Genomic DNA, 17275 nt, shown 5'->3' with positions numbered 1-17275 from the left:
CTAGCATGTCCTTGAAGATAGACCCCTCTAACTTCAGGAGAGACAGCACCAGGGCAAACAGCAGGGACCCTCCTAAATCCCACCTGACCTGTCCTCTGTCCTGAAGTTGGGCTGATATGGGCCTTGGAGTCACTTGGAGGGTATGTGAAGCACTCTGGATGATTCAGGAGGTCTGGATGGAGCCAGGGCTCCCAGGAGATTCTGGGGATCCAGGAACCATGCAGTGGGGGCAGGGTACCACCTGAAGAAGGCTTAATGTCCAATAGAGCCCCAGAGCTCTGCTCTTAAGCTCCTGCATGACCTTCCAAGAGATCCCTGTTTCAGGGACTTCTAGTCCCTGGGTACGGTCCCTGGAGTGGCCCTGCCGCCCTACCTAAGGAGAGCTGGCTAGACAGGAAGGGAATTAGATGACCTATACAGCCCCTCCCCCCCCATGTGACAGTCACCACCACGGTCAACTCTGGTTTGGGGGACTTCTTGCTGGCACATAACCCAAAAGGATCTCCTGGAATCGAAGCTCTCTGCCCCCTGGCGGGAAGGTGGAGAACTGCACCTCACTGATGGGTTCCTGGAGAGCACTTCTTCAGGGTCCATGGCCCTGAGCTTGGCATGCACGCTTAGGATAGGCTGAAAATCTCAGCCTCATTTGATATGAGGAAAGATCACCGAAGTAGAGTATTTAAATCCAGATCAGGCTAACAGCAAAGTGAAGCCCTCAACCCCAAGGCAGGGGGCTCAGTGTTCAGCGGAAAACAAGAGAGGGGCCTGTTGGGGTAGAGGAGTTCTGGTGACCACTCCCACCCTCTCTTCCCTGAGCTCCCGAGACTCAGGATCATGCAGAGACACATGTACCATGCCCCTTCTGGGGTACCCAGCATGCAGAGGATGCTCTATCAGGCCCATTCTATACAGGAGCAGCCAAGACCACAGGGGATGCTCCCCCTACATTTTGGGGTACCAAGGGCACAGATAGATGCAGGCAGTGAGGTACGCATCCATGGTGTTAGAGCTACTGAACCCCTCCAGAGGGGCTGATATGGGGAGATAGGGTGCCCTGCTCCTGTCCTAGCCCAGCCCAGGGTGGGCTTAGGGGTGGGGGTGGGGTAGTCTCCTCTGCCACTTGTCTGTGCTACCTGCTTGCAATGCGGAGCCTGGTTTGACAACCCAGTGGTCCTGGATCTTCCTCCTGGTTCAGGAGGGTGGGTGAAAGGAAAAGCTAGCAAGTTGGGGGTGAGGACAGAAGAAAGAACTGTCTCATTTCATCCTGTGCCCAGCTCTACCCAGGGTGCCCTGCCTGAGGATCTGAAGGATCCCCAAGTTCCCCCTTCTAGAAGGGAGCGTGGGCATGTAGCTTTACTGTCATCTTTCCTGCAGTCTTCTAGATGCTGAGGGCAATGAGTGGCCATTAGCACCCGTCACTCTCAATCAAACAAGCCAGCTCCATCTGCCAGCCTGGCTCAGCACCGGTAATGACAGTCAGGGAAGAAAGCCAGCCAAAGCTGCCAACGCTGCCCCTGCTGCCAGGACACCCATGTGTCTGCCCTCCCAAACCAGTTCCAGGCAGGCCACCAAGCTTCAGAACTGAGCCCCCTCCCCACTCCTCAGTGTAGACACAACCCCATGCTGTTCAGGTCGGGACGCGTGTGCTCGTGGACCAGATACAGTCGGAAGTTGTATGCTTCATCTCCCCTGGGAGATGGAAGTTCGTATTCCTGTCTCTTGGGAACAGGGTGCCCCCTCTTCCTGAGGAAACCCTGAGCTCTGGAGGACCTGAATCCAGAACCAGGGCTTAGGTGTCAGGAAAGTGGAGGGAAGCTGGGGAGAGGAAAGAGCAGTGGTACAGAAATCTTTAGCCTGGAGACATACGGGGCCATGGAGGCCAGGTGTCCTGGACTGGCAGCTGGAAGGAGACTAGAGTTCAAGTGCTCCTGGTTTGCTCTGTGATCTACAACCGGTCCCTCTTTTTTGCTCAGTTTCCCTGGCAACAATTTTCCAAGGCACAAGTGTTTATTTTCAGACTGCTAGAAGCATTTGGTGAAAATGCAAAATTTTTATATTCTATTCCCAGAAAGACTGAACTGTAGCTATCTTTCAGGAATCTGTATTCTTTATTACATTTGATTTGATTTGATTTCTTTTATTTGGGCAGTACTGGAGTTTGTGCTTGCTAGATAAGTACTCTATGATTTGAGCAAGGCCTCCTGCCCTTTCTGCTTTCGTTGTTTTTCAGAGAGAATCTTACACTTTTGCCTGTGACCAGCCTTGGACCTTGATCCTCCTATCTCTGTCTCGGGGATTACAGGCAAGTATCACCACAGTTCTACCTACGGTTTAAAACCAGTGTCTTGGAATATCAACCTCATGTTGCAGACCATCTCAAGAGGAGCAGAAAACAGAACAGGAAAGGCACCAAGGTGAGAACAAGACTTGCTGTTCCAAGGAAAACTTCATTTTTCCTGTTTGTCTCTCTTCTACATCGCTAGTAAGTGTATCACTCTTCCATTCTTCTCTTTGGGGACTTTTCTTTTCCTTGCAGTATTACTGTTTGGACTCAAGGCTTCAGCCATACCTCCAGCCACTTTTGCTCAGTTACTTTTTACTTTTTCTTTTTTCTCTCTCCCTTCCTTTCTTTCTTCCTTCCTTCCTTCCTTCCTTCCTTCCTTCCTTCCTTCCTTCCCTTTCTTCCTTTCTTTCTTTCTTCCTTTCTTCCTTCCTTTCTTCCTTTCTTCCTTCCTTTCTTCCTTTTTTTTTGGGGGGGGTCCGGTCATGGGGCCTGAACTCTGGGCCTGGGCACTGTCCCTCAGCTCTTCAGCTCAAGGCTAGCGCTCTACCACTTGAGCCACAGCGCCACTTCTGGCTTTTTTCTTTTTGCTTATGTGGTGTTGAGGAATCGAACCCAGGGCCTCAGGCATGCAAGGCAAGCGCTCTACCACTGAGCCAACTTCCCAGCCCTCTTTCTTCCTTTCTTTCTTTCTTTTGCTGGTCCTGGACCTTGAACTTGGCCTGGGTGCTCCTTGTATGCTACCACTTGAGCTACAGCACCACTTCCAGCTTTTTCTGTGATTAATTGAAGAGTTTCAAGGACTTTCCTGCCCAGGCTGGCTTAGAACCTCTATCCTCAGCTCTTAGCTCCTGAGTACCTACAATTACAGGCGTGAGCCACTAGTGTCAGGCATTTAAGATAGCATGGTCTCCCTCCTCCCTCCCCGCCCCCCCCCCCCCGGGCCAGTCTGGACCTAGATCCTCCTATTTAAGCTTCTTGCTGTAGCTACGGGTGATAGGTACATGCCCACCTACTGGTTGACATGGTGGTGGGGGGGGGTGTCTCAAGAACTTTGTTCTGGACTGCCCTCAATCAGAATTCCTTTTGAACTCTGTCTCTTGAGTAGTTAGGATTATAAGCACAAGCCATTGAAACCCAGCCAGAGCTTAGGTTTTGATCCTGATACTTCTTGGCTGGGTGTCCTTGGCACAGTACTGTTCTGTGCCTCAGTTTCTTGGTCGGCAAACAGGGTGAGAATCACTCTGGCAGGTATCCAGCACTTCCTATGTGCCAGGCTCTATTCTACGTGCTTTACCCACACAGAGCCATTCGGTCCTCACCCATCCCCTCCTCACAGGAGCTACCCCCGCCCACTCTCCATTTCACAGATGTGGACAGTGAGGCAGGCAAAGCGGAGGTACTGGACCCAAAGGTTGAGCAGCTCAGCAGTTCCCTGCCACATTCTAGCCTCAGAAACCAGACAAGCAACCCTGGTACTGTATTGATCCTAGTAACACCTGACCCAGCCGAGGGGTAAAGGGAGCCACATGGATCTCTGCTTATAGGACAGAGAGGCACCCAGCGGTGCTGGCTGTTATTAGTCTTTGTCTCTTGTTCCCACACAGAGGGATAGACAGCTTGGATGAGCCAGGGAAAGGCACCTGCTCCTGATTTAATGTCCATGGAGGTGGCTGGAAGGGCTCAGCATGCTAGGAGATGGAGCCCAGGATATTTCCCTACTGTAGAATCATGGACATTCCCTGTCCAACTCTCCCATGCTTGGGCAGACATAGCAAACCCAGGACTCTACTTCTTAAGTCTAAATGTTGGGTGATGGACAGTTCCTTCCTCTACGAGGAGGGGGCACTGATGGCCAGCCCCCACCCTGAGTCTAGCAGAGGGCTGAGAGAGGTGGGGAACGGGCTCCTTTGTGGACTGGTGGCTCTAAGCAGGAGCTGACTGCATCTCACTGGGAACTCCCAGGAACTCTATTCTTAGGGTGCCATCTCTTGCTTTTTAACTTTGACAGCTTCCAGAAGTTTCCCCCGCACAAAAGCAACCCTGCCGTGCTGTAATTTACACGTCACCTCACTTGCGCACAGCACGGTCCACCTTCTTCAACCCGCTCTGACACATGTGCCCTCCCCTGCCTGCCCGACAAAAATGGCTTCCACAGCCCCCCCCTTCCCCACAGTTCTTTCTTCAAGGAAGATGTGGAGGGAGGTGAAATGAGAAAGGGAGGGAGAAGGAGAGGGAGAGGGAGGGGCTGGGGAACTTCAGTCACATCTAAGCTTTGCACCTTTCCCATTTCCAGGCTGGGCGTCCTTTCTGCTTGGTGGCCCACGTTACCATGGCAACGGTCCACAGCCTTAGCCCCAGTTTGCCCCAATTTGCCACCCAACCTTGGGAGCATCCCCTGTAAGGTACTTACAGTGATGGTGTTTTCCTTACTGTGCTTTTTGCCTGGTGATGAGGAGCCCAGGTTCTGGAGAGAGAGGTGAGAAATATCATCGAAGCTGTTCTCCATATTGGATATGCATGTATTTATGTCCCCCTCCCTCCATTCAGGTTCCCCAAGTCGGGAGGGATTGGTGAAAATCTCTGCACTGAGGGCAGGGTGGGTGGGTAGGGAGGATGTGGCGAGGAGTTCGGGGACCTCTGCTTGTCAACTCCTAAGTCACCATATCCTGGAGCAGGACAAGCAAGAGCATCCCTGAGCCCCCCCCTGCTCCCTCACTCGGCAGAGTGGAGGAAGGTTTGTGCTCTCAGAGAATTGCTCCAAACCAGGTCTCTCCCTCCTCTTCTTTCTGTCTATGATTTGGGAAGTTAACCCCTCCACTGCCCTCTGCTGGTGAACAGTTCTGTGGCTCATTGCCTGTGCTACGGGATCCACAGGGGAGTTGAGAGAGTTAAGGCTGACTGCAGGTCACCGCCTCCTGGCACCGAGGACTCAACACATGCCCATCTTATTCTGAACCCTCCAAGTCTAAAATATCAAATCACAGAGAGCATGCTTAAGGCACTGCTCTATCAGCCCCTGGAGCCAAAGCAAGCGTCGGACTCCACATCTCCGGATGTTTTCCCCCCTGTCTTGTTTTGTTGGTAGCAAGAGAATCAGGGTCCCCAAAGAGGGCCGGTGGCTCATACATGTAAGTCCTCGCTTCTCAGGAGGCTGAGATCTGAAGATCCTGGTTCAAAGCCAGACCAGGCTAGAAAGTCTGTGAGCCTTATCTCCAATGAACCAGCAAACAGCCAGAAGTGTAGATATGGCTCAAAGGGTAGAGTACCAGCCTTGAGTGAAAAAGCTAGGGGGCAGTGCCAAGGCCCCGAGTTCAAGTCCCAGTACTAGTACAAAAAGAAAGACAAGAGAGCTACAGAAAGCTGGAATCTTAACTAACTTGAAGCCCACTTGTTCACAGATGCTAAAAGTCTTAAGGTTGAACAGGTGGAGAAATGCAAGGATAAGCCATGTGAAATGACCACATCTTAAAGACAAGGTTTGGTTCCAACCTACACTGGTCAATTAGCAGTTCTGTTCAAGAGTCAATAACAGAGGTCCCGGGTCCTGAGCCACACACGAACCCCTAAAGCATCAGGGGTAACTGTCGCATGTATTTTGGGCCTGTCACTGCACTGGAGTGTAAGCAAGTGGCTGTCATTTTATAAAGACCGGAAGAAGTAGGAAGGGCCTTCCCCCATGAACTTCAGGAGACCAGGAGCCCCTCACCCCTGCCCCAGGCCAGCACAGGCCTGGACCACCAGGCGGGTTGAATAGCAGCAGAGGGGGCAGCCCCTGGCTCAGGAACTCCCTCCCCCCAACCCCTCCAGAAAATGAAGCAAAACAGTTTGAGTCAATCCCTTCCAGTCTTCCTGCATCTGGTAAACAACATCAACTCATGGAAAGGAATGTCTTTACAAAGCTGAAGGGCCGTCAATGTCACAGACAACAAACTACATCGAGAGCTCTGAAACCCAGGATGCTAACTTGCTGAAGTCTTACTGTCACCATCTATAAATGTTGGTATTGAGACTTGAACTCAGGGCCTGGGCACTGTCCCTGAGCTTTTTCACTCAAAGCTGGTACTCTACCACTTGAGCCACAGTTCCACTTCTGGCTTTTTTGCTAGTTAACCAGAGATGGGAGTCTCTCATTTTTCTGCCCAGGCTGGCTTTGAACTTCAATCCTCAGTTTTCAGCCTTCTGAGTAGCAAGCATTACAGGTATGAGCCATCCGTCCCTGCATATTAAAATCTCCCCTAGTATCTTTTTGTTAAACCAAGGAGCCTCTGCTTGTATCAAATCCTCTGGGCACCCTAGCAGGCTTTGGGGTGACATCAGGCTTGTGGCCCACTGTGGTTTCCGTGGATATGTTTCAAGTAGCAGGGCACCCATCTGACCCCTTTAGTACCCTTTCAGTTCTCTTCTTGACACCTGGAGCTTCCCATGCACAAACACTAGTCAAGTATATACATGGCAAGAAGGGTAGATTCTGTAGCTTGCAGTCTCCCCTGCCATGGACAAACATTACATTATCAAGGCCATGGTGAGCCTACCCCAGTAGGGGAGGGGTTGGGAGGGGATGTGGCTGTGATGGTCAGCACTTGCTGTGGTATTTCAGTTTACATACAGTTGTTGTTTGGATGACAAGGCCGAGGAGGAAGACTACCAAGAATGGAAACACACAGCAAGAGCCCCCATCCATGGAAGGCTGTTGTATGGCGGGCAGGTACAGGCTGAGCATTTGCCATATTTACTCTCCCTTCATCCCTAGAGCCCCAGTAAGGCTCATGGCCTCCTGTCTAGTTTGCAGACTGTGAAACTGATGCTCACAGAAGATACAATGGCCCTAGGTCATAGGCTAGGAAATTGAGGAATGGTATACTGGAGTCTAAGTCTACATACTTCATTCCTCATTTCTCCAAGCTTGAGATCTGGGGTGCTAGCTTGTTTCTCAGGGGTATCTGCAGGAGGGGGACAAAAAAAGACTTCCATCACTTATGAGCGTTTGCTTCAGGAAAGCCGTGTACAGGACGGTGTATTAGGAGTGGATGGGGTGGTCACACTTCCTCCCGGGCCAGGACAGGAATGCATATCATCCATTGAGTGTACCTCCACTCACTCCTCATCTCTGTCCTGGTACATGTGTATTTTGCTTTTCCTTTTTCATTTCCTTCCTTCCCTCCCTCCCTCTCATCTTATGTCTTTCTTTTTTGCCAGTATAAAGGTTTGACCTCAGGGCCTTGAACTTTCTTGGGTGGCTTGCTCACAGCTGGTGCTCCACCACTCAAGCCATGTCTCGAGTGCAGCTTTATGCTAGTTAGAGACAGAGTAGCAGAGACCTCTCTGCCAAGGTGGGCCTTGAACCTTAATCCTCCAGGACTTAGCTTTCTGAGTAGTTAGGATTACAGACATGATCCACTGATACCTGTGTATTGTGATTGCAAGCTCTTCTTGTCTTTGCTGCTGCTGAGTTGTGTGCTATCATCCAACTTCATCTAAGTATATGTGCTTCACATATATGCACAACCACCCCCCATGCACACACACCCCTACAGTACTTCTCTGAAAGGACTTAGAAAGAATGACATTCCAGCTCATCACAGCGACTTTTACTAACTACATTTTTTTCTTCCCCAAATACTATTCCCTACTAATAGGAACCCAGGCCTTGGCTCCTTGGAAAATGACTAATTCCAATCCACTGTAGACCTAGGACATCTTATTTCACTGGAAGGAAGGAAACATACAAGAAGGGATGATGATATACTGCAAGGAAGCAGAAGCCAGCTCTTAAAGGAGCTCCTGCAGGTCACATTTGGGACAATCTGAGTACCAGGATGAGTAAGGACCATGACTGAACAGATCTAAAGGGGGAACATTTCATCTTAGGAGATGCCAACAACAACACAATGTACCAGGAATTAGAAATTTGCCATGTGGAAGCTCCAATGTCAAGAGGAATCTGGGCTAAAATCACCACCGATGTTTGAAGTATTGAAGGGAAAACGGTTAGGAAAGAGGAGTGATTCGTAGTATCTCTCTGGTACCCTGAAGAGCACCAACAAATCAGAGCCCGGCAAAGAGAAATCCAGCAATAGCCATGCTGACCAAGAGCTCAAATTTAGCCTTCTGGTGGGATGCAAAACTGGTGTACACTTTCTTATGATCAGGAGATGCGTTAAGAACCACCTCCAAAAGACACATACAGAGATCTCAACAAACCACCCAGCCTCTACCCAAGCAAGCCTACATGACAAGCAGACCAAGAATGTAGGTCATTCATCCCACAAGACAACTGACCTGCACACTTCAGAAAGTACCTAGATGAAGAGGATTAAAGAGATAACCCACACATAAAATTGTCTATTTACAATGGGACATTTCCAAGCCAGAGAAATAAGGGATTGATCTACGCGCTAACCCAGACATCAAAAACAGTGTGAATGGAGCAGCTGGTCACAAAGGACCACACACGGCACGGTTTCCTAACATGAAATGTCTAGAAGAAGAAAATCCACCGACAGAGAATAGACTAGCGGGTGCCTGAGGTTTGGGGTGATCCCTTTTGAGAGAGAAAAATGTTCTAAAATTCGCTAGGACCATGATTACAAAACTCTATGAACATCATTTTAAAAACCCACCAAACTGTACGTGGATTGCATAATATTCTAAGTTATGTCTCATAAAGTTGGTATTTTTTGAGACGGGCAGGGTCAGAGAGAAACAGCAGATATCCCAGAGAAAACTGAGGAATTTGAATATTGATATATATATATGTATATATTACATATCTATATGTTATAGATATATACACACATATAGTGATATTATTGATTTTATATTTTTCTTAAATGTGATAAGGGTGCTTCTCCTTTGATATATTTGTGACAGTTAATCTGTGTGTGTGTGTACATGTGTGTGTGAGGTATGGATGGGTGTGGGTGTACCCATACTGGAGCTTAAACTCTTAGCTTTTGCTCTCAAGGTTGTTGCTTTACCAATTGAGTCATACCTCCATTTCCAGCTTTTTGCTGGTCAATTGGAAATAAGAGTATCATGGACTTTCTGGCTTGGGCAGGCTTTGAACCACACACAGTTCTTAGATTTCAGCCTCTTGAGTAGCTGAAGATTACAGGCATGACCCACCGGCACCTTGTTCCTCTCCTTTTAAAATCCTCTCCCAGTTTGGTATCTTGACTCTAGCTGGGAAACCTGTCCCCTCTCTCTACCCCCAAGAAGCATTCTTTAGAGGATGGGATCCTATAGAATGTCTTTCCATGGCTCCCTAATTCTGTTCATACAAAACCTGAGCTCCTCATGACAGGCCCACCGCAGACTTTCCCCCAACCCCTGGCCTTCTCTCTGCCCTCAGTCACCAGCGAATGATGCAAACCACAGACATGGCTATGGTCTTTGTGGATTCTTTGAAACATCTCTCACCTTCCTGCTATTCTACCCCAACTACTGCCCCTCTCCCTCACTTTTTTTTAAAGCAATTTCTAACATTTCTACCACCACCACCACCACCACCTCCAGGCTGGCACTGATTACACAATCGCTGCACCCCTCCTCTCTGACAGAATTATGATCATGTATTTAATGTCTCTTCCACATCTGTTATAAACCTCCACCAGGGCAAGGGCTGTGTCTTTCTAGGTCCAAGTGCCTAGCAAGAAGTGTTATTCAATTAAGGGAGCACAAATGGCACAGATCCAGCAGCCTAGTGCTTTCTCCATCTTGAACTCCATTCTTCGATGGGTCTCATAGGTCTCTGAGCCCTGAGTCCTGTTCCCTTTCCTCTCTCCTGTATCTTCCCGGGGAAGTTCATGGGGGAACCGGAACCACTGAAGAAAGATCACTAAAGGATCTAGGCACAGATAGGAAGGAAGGGCACCTGTTAGGACCTGCTTCTGCAAAAGCTGGCATGACTATTGGCCCTCGATCCCTTATCCTTTCACCAATCAGAAGTGTTGCATTTGTCTGGTACTGAGGCAGCAGTCGGCCTGAGGGCTGCACTACCAGATAAATGTCCACTGGGTGGTGCCAGACCTCCATTACCCTTGCCCATTTATCCAGGTCTCCCAGGGATGGGAGGAGGGGCCAGGACTTCTAGGAGCTGCTGGGCACCCAAGTCATTGATCCTATCCATGACACATTGTGGTAGGGGTATTCCTGGTCCAGGATAATTAAGTCCCCCTCCTAGTGAAATATTCTTGAGAAGCCTGCACAAGGGGCAGATAGCAGGTAGACTTTTAAACCAGATCTTAGGTCAGTTTGGGCTTTGTCACTGTGGCCATTTCCTTCCCACTTCCCACTTGGTCTTTCCTTCAGTCACTCATGTTTTGATTATTAGTAGAAGTAATTATTATGAGTTATGATTGACAGCCTGAGCTGGTGAGTAGATTATCCTGTATGTGGAAGAGTACTTCACATCCTTAGGCATCCTTTGTGGGCAATAGTATATGCAATTAGCAAGCCTTCCTAACTCCTGTTTAGGCCTTTCTGCCTCTTTGGATAAACAGCTCCAAGTTGGTTGGTTAAAAAGTAGTAGCTTTGCTGGGCAGTGCCAGTAGCTCATGTCTGTAATCCTAGTTACTCAGGAAGTTTCCGATCTGAGGATCACAGTTTGAAGCCAGCCTGGGCAGAAAGGTCCCCATGAGACTCTTATCTCCAATTAACCACTCAAACACCAGAAGTGCCGCTGTGGCTCAAATGGCAGAGCGCTAGCCATGAGCACAAAGAGGCTCAGGGACAGTGAGCAGGCCCTGAGTTCAAGCCCTACAACCATTAGGAAAGGGGGGCGGGGAAAGGAGCAGCTTCTCTATCCAGTGGTACCAGCCTAAAAGAATAACATTCTGAGCCATGGCTGGTAGATTCTGCCTACAATCTTAGCTATCCAGAAAGCTGAGAGGAGAAGACTGAGGTTCAAAGTTAGCCTGGGCATAAAAGCCTTCTCTAACTCCATCTCTAAAACAACCTGCAAAAAGCCAGGTTGGAGGAATGGCTGTCATGGTAGCATAACAGCCAAACAAGCAATCTGAGCAATTATAAGGCCTTGAGTTCCACCTCCTAATATTACTTTAAAAAGTTACTTTTATTAAAAGAAAAAAATTCGGGGGCTAGAAAGGTGGCTCAGTGGCAGAGTGCTCGCCTTGCATGCATGAGGCCCTGGGTTCGATTCCTCAGCACCACATAAGCAAAAAAAAAAAAAAAAAAAAAAAAAAAAAAAAGCCAGAAGTGGCACTGTGGCTCAAGTGGTAGAGCGCTAGCCTTGAGCTGAAGAGCTGAGGGACAGTGCCCAGGCCCAGAGATCAGGCCCCACAACCGGACACACACACAAAAAAAAGAAAAAAATTCTTAAGAATATTATCCAAGTGAGCTACTGTGTAGGCAGCCAGTGTCTGTCCAGAACTAGTCTCCAGAGCTGGCCTTCTCTAAATCCCCAGTACTAGTACATCCCTTCCAGCTTTTTTATTTTAATTAAAAAAATTCTGTCCATCTTCTGTAAAAGCAAAATGCATTCATTTGAGAAAATCTGGAGGAAAAATAAAGGAAATAAAAAATTACTCATGGTCTTTGACCAAGGTTTTGCAACCTCGATGTGATTCATCTTTCCGGGCAGGGTGAGTCTCTGCTGCAGGGAGATGTCCTGTTTATTGCCAGACACTTAGCAACATTCCTGGTGTCTAGTCACTATGTTCCAGTTAAGCACTCCCTAGTTGTAAGGATCACAATATCTACAGACACCCCAAAAATGTCCTCTGATGGAGAACTGTAATTGCAAACATAGTACCTCCATGAATGATGCTGTGTACCAGTGGGTCACGCCTATAATCTTAGCTATTCAGAAGACTGAGATCTGAGGATCATGACTTGAAGCCAGTCTGGGCTAGGAAATGTCTATAAGACTCTTATCTCCAATTAATGACCAACAAGTTGGAAGTGGAGTTATGGCTCAAGTGGTAGACCACCAGCCTTAGAGCGAAAAAGCCAAGGCAAGACACTGGGCCTTGAGTTCAAGCCCCGCTACTAATACCACCATACATACTCTGGCTTATTTTTCTCCCAGTCATTTTTCTTCACACATAAGCAGAGTTCTCCTGTTTCCAAAGAAGGCTATCTATAGGCTCTGTTTTTTTTCTTGCTCAATATTAAACTATGAGCATTTCACCAAATTATTAAATTTTCTCCTAAAGAATGACTTTCTTTGGGGGAGGAGGGGTTGGGGATTTGGCTCAATGGAAGAGCATTTGCCTAGCAAGTACAAGGCTCTGAGTTCAGTCTTCAGCTCTGAAGAAAAAAAAGCTTAAAAATGCATTTTTATGGCTGTATAATGCCACTGTCTGGATGGACATCATGGCCACGGTCCCATCCCCCGTTGTTGGACAACAATGTACAGTTATAAATGATGCTTGAATGAGCAGCCTTGCACACCATTCACCAACCCTGAACATGGTCCAAAAGCAGATGCTGAAAAAGACCTTCCCATGTCAAAGGCTCATGATACACTATTTGGCCAGTTAGTTACACCCGTCAACATTTTTTAAAAAGTGGTTCAGTAACGGCTCTGTGGAGTTCAGGGTCATGCTTCGGCAGGGAAGGAAGAATGAATGGACAGCTTGTTTCCAGCACTTTCTCACGATGCTCAGGGCAGCCGTGTGGTTTGTGGAGGTTGAATCCTAGCAGAAGAGGTTCAGGTCTTCATAAACATGTCTCCTTAAGTCAGATGACCAGTGAGCTGACATTCTAATAGATCAACAGAAGCTGTGCTTAAAGAGGTTCATTGGGACTTGGCAAAAATGGAGCATACTGAGTCAGGTCTGACTTAGGAAGGATTACATGAGTAGGAGACTAGGAGATCAGACACATCTCTGTGTACTATTGACTGAGCCTAGATCCTCATTACTCAGGCTTGGTCCCTGGTAGTCTTGAAACAAACATCCCATGTGTTCTGTTCCTGGATTAGACTCTTTAATAAGAGGCCCAGCATACATCTTGTTAACACTCATATCTAAATTCTCTGCCAGACTTGACTGAACTGAACCTGAGTCCAACCAATACTCAGCCTCCTAAGAGGATAACCAAGTAAACATGTGCAAGTCGACACTCTTGCTTTTGTTAAAGTTGAATGTCACATTTTAATTGATGGTACTAACAGAACATAGGGGTCTTTGCTGACTGGAACACAAAAGCCACTAAATAAACAGCTATTATTCTCAGCAATATCTTCAGTGTTATCATTAATTATCATTGTTATTATCATTAGCATCATCACCCCCGGAGGCTGGCATTTTGATTTCAAAAAAAGGCTGTGGTGGAGTTTGGTGGTTTCATTAAGAAATTCTTCTTGGGTTGTGTATAGTGGTACATGCCTGGAATACCTGTTGTTTTTGAGATCTATGTAAGAGGATGGCTGTCTGGGCTAGCAAGGGCAATATATGAAAACTTATCTGAAAATTAACTAAAGGGCTTGAGGTGTGGTCCAAGTAGCAGAGTGCCTGTTTAGCAAGGGCAAGTCTGAGTTCAAACCTCAGTACCACCAAGATGGGAAGTGTCTTTTTGATCATCTGTGAGCACAGTAAGTGAGATGAATCTTCAGTTTCTTAGAAGGTGCTGAACATAATCGGAGAACCAGGAGGTATGGCATCATGGTGTGGGGTGAAATCTGACTTGCGCCATTGTGGAAACGTGTCTAATCATGTAACGGGTCTGTGCCTCTGTGGTCTTGTGCACAATCCAGGAGAGACCTTGATAGCCCGCCCTGCACCCTGGCACACATGTCACCCAGGATGGAGAATGAGCCGGCACATCTTCCCAGATGTTCTGTCTGACAGCTATACCTATGCAGGCTAAGCACTGAGATGACCAAGTTTTATCAAGTACCATTCTGGCCTGGGTGTCAGTGGCTTACATCTGTAATCCTAACTACTCAGGAGGCTAAGATCTGAGGACTGTGGTTTAAAGCAGGGAGTCCTGTGAGACTCTTATCACTAATTTGTCATCAAAAGCCTGAATGGAGCTGTGGCACAAGTGGTTTAGCCCTAGAGGCAGTATCTAGGCTCTGAGTTCCAGAAAATATGCTCAGGGACTGTATCCAGGCCCTGAGTTCAAGCTCCAGGACTGGCATTAAAAAACAGTACCATTCTGGGGAAAGCTTAGGGGAAAGCCTAAGGGTAGGCTAGAAGGGGAGAGAAAAGGACAGAGGCCTACCTCACTCCCACCCTGAGCAGTAGAAACCTGGATTCTCCTGTCAGCCCATCTCCCTCAGCCCTTTTTCCAAACCAACCTGGATTTCCAGAAAACCCAACTTACTACAGTCCTTTGATGCTCACCCATTAGAACTCAGCCAACGGTTTTCTACTCAGGGGCAGAACTGGGTTGAAATCTCTGGCTTCCCGATGTACCCATTTTTAACAAGCCCTTCCTGGGCCTACACAACAGCTGCTCTACCCCTGCTTCCCCTAATGGGACCCCTTACCTGGGAATCACCGGTGGGTTTTCGGAGACTCATGTGGGCAGTCTCTGGAGGGTGCGCTGGGGTCCCTGATGCGTGGTATCCATTCACTGCGGGGACAGAGACATGGCTCAGATGCTGAGTGGGCCCAGAGAGGCCTCCTGGACTTCCGCCACCGGAGTCCCTTCTCCCACCTCCTCCCTGGCTATGGGGAGGTCTCATGTGTCTGCCATCATCTCTCTCTGAGGAACGATCAATAGTAGCTGTGGTAGAAATGGGTTGGGTATTTCTCTCTAATGTCTAGTATCAGGAGGAGTAAATTCTTGAGGGGTTAAGTTTTTTTCCTCAGGAATGTTTAGCAGAAGCAGAAGCTGTTGGAGTCCAGTGGCCCTTGTAAACAAATCCGCTGTTCAAACTCAGAGCACTGTGATGTAGCTACCAGGCTACATCAAAATACGTGGGATCCAAATTGTTTCCGATTCTAAAGCTAGGAGCTGGTGGTTCATGTCTGCAATCCTAGGTCCTCACCAGGCTGAGATCTAAGTATTGTGGTTCCAAGCCAGCCTTGGGCAGACAAATCTATGAGACTGTTATCTCCAATTAAACCACCAAAAAGCTGGAGGTAGAGGTATAGCTCACATGGTAGAGCATAAATTCTGAGGAAAAAAAAAAAGCTAAGTAAGAGCTCAAGGTCCTGAGTTCAAGCCACAGTCCTGGCTCATTAAAAAATGGTTTCTGATTTCAGAGACTTAGGATTATGAAATATTAGCATAGACTTGGCACAGGTTATGTATCCTTAATCCAAAGATTCCACATCCAAAGCTTTCTGAATGTCATGTGAGTGCTCAAAAGTTGATGCTCCTGATGTGGAGCAGTAAAGAGCACTGGGCTTACTAGTTATCATAAAACTTGGTTCTGCCAATTCACAACTGGTGATCATACCCACAGATTCCTGAGTCCTAGTTTTCCTGAAAGTTAAAAAAAAAAAGGAGTCCAACCCCTAGGGAACATGTGCCATTTGGGGAACTCACACCCCCAATAGGTGCAGATAAACTGGCTCTCCTACGGTCAGGGAAGACCCTCATTTGTAGCATCCTCCCCCACTCTCTGCAGAATAAACTCTCCCACCATGATCTCTTCAAGGCCCTTCCCCCGCTCCTCCCCCCCCCCCCCCCCCCGGGCTCTTCTCCTTCTTCTTTTCTTTCCTTTTCTTCTTCTTTTGTGCTACTAGGGTTTGAACTCAGGGCCTAGGCATTGCCACTTTAGCTTTTTCCCTCAAGGGTAGTACTTTACCAACTTGAGCCACTCCTCCACTTCTGGCTTTTTTTTTTTTTTGGTTGTGGGGCTTGAACTCTGGGCCTGGGCTCTGTCTCTTAGCTCAAAGCTCAAGGTACACACTCTACCACTTAAAGCTCCAGCACCACTTCTTGTTTTCTGGTGGTTCATTGGAGAGACTCACAGACTTTTCTGCCTGGGCTGGCCTCCTGAGTAGCTAGGATTACAGGCATGAGCCACCTATCCCCGGCTCATTTCTGGCTTTTTGTTGGTTCATTTAAGATAGAAGTCCCATGGTCTTTCCTGCCTGGGCTCTAGCTAGGATTACAGGTGTGAGCCACCAGTGACCAGCTCTGAAAGCTTCTGATACCATGACATTATCCCCGGGCTTGCGCCATTGCTGTTCCCTGGCTCTTGTCCAGTACAAGGTTCCACAGGGTTAGGGAGATGTTTCCCCTTAGCTTCTGTGCCTGTCAAGTGGGGGTAATTCTTCCCTACTTTTCATACTTTCTTTGTTACAGGGACGATCTGACCAGGTGACAATTGTAAAAGGGGCCTCTGTATTATAAGGTACTTCACTAGAAATGGGAAGGGAAGGCACAGGAGACTGCTGTTTTGTCCCTAAATTTAGCCCCCACAGACCTCAGGCTTGTGCACTGGAGGTTGGGAGAGTAGGCATGGAGGAATTCCAGAGCATGACCCCATGCACAGGACTAGAAGGAGACACACAAATTGATGTCTATGCCCCAATTCTTCTTGAGAAAGCTCTGCCCCATGGCAGGAAGCAAAGGAGTAAGTATCTAAGCAACAGCAACTACATACTAAGCATCTCTCATTCAAAAGTCTGAAATCCAAAATGCTCCAAAATCAGAAACTTTTTGAATGGCTTTGTGACATCATTAGTGATTCCACTATATGATTCCACTATATATATGTAATGTCACACGTAACTAAAATGGATAAAATAGATATAATGGAAGTTTAAAGGCAATCATGCAAAACCTCAGTACTTTGTTTTTGGCCTAGGACTGGTTGATAAACAAGCATGAGGATGAACACGATATGAATAATAATTCAATTAATTAACTTTTGTGCGAGTACTGGGGCTTAAATTCAGGACCTGGGCTTTTTGTGCTTAAGGCTAATGCTCTAATGTGCTCAAAGCTAATGCCACAGCTCCATTTCTAGCTTTTTTTCTTTTTCCTCTTTCTGGTTAATGGGAGATAAGAGTCTCTTAGAATTTCCTGCCTTTGCTGGCTTTGGCTTTGAACAATGATCCTCAG

General features: G+C 47.7%; 1 protein-coding gene across 4 annotated transcripts in view; it reads right to left on the bottom strand.

The window, feature by feature from the left end:
* Nucleotides 1-17275, bottom strand: part of Gas7 (growth arrest specific 7) — a 210202-nt gene that overhangs the window by 30119 nt on the left and 162808 nt on the right. For 3 of the 4 annotated variants that reach the window (XM_070026964.1, XM_070026965.1, XM_070026966.1), the window contains exons 4-5: nt 14742-14827; nt 4695-4748 (exon numbers count right to left, since the gene is read on the bottom strand). In XM_070026964.1, the coding sequence (XP_069883065.1) occupies nt 4695-4748; nt 14742-14827 (140 nt within the window). The remainder of the gene's footprint in view (nt 1-4694; nt 4749-14741; nt 14828-17275) is intronic. The other variant, XM_070026967.1, reaches the window with a different exon arrangement.

Source organism: Dipodomys merriami, unplaced genomic scaffold, assembly GCF_024711535.1.
Source record: "Dipodomys merriami isolate MVZ:Mamm:240054 unplaced genomic scaffold, mDipMer1.0.p SCAF_19, whole genome shotgun sequence".
NCBI classification, from domain to species: Eukaryota; Metazoa; Chordata; class Mammalia; order Rodentia; family Heteromyidae; genus Dipodomys; species Dipodomys merriami.
The sequence above is the reverse complement of the archived record's forward strand: the minus strand, read 5'-3'. Positions and strand labels throughout refer to the sequence as shown.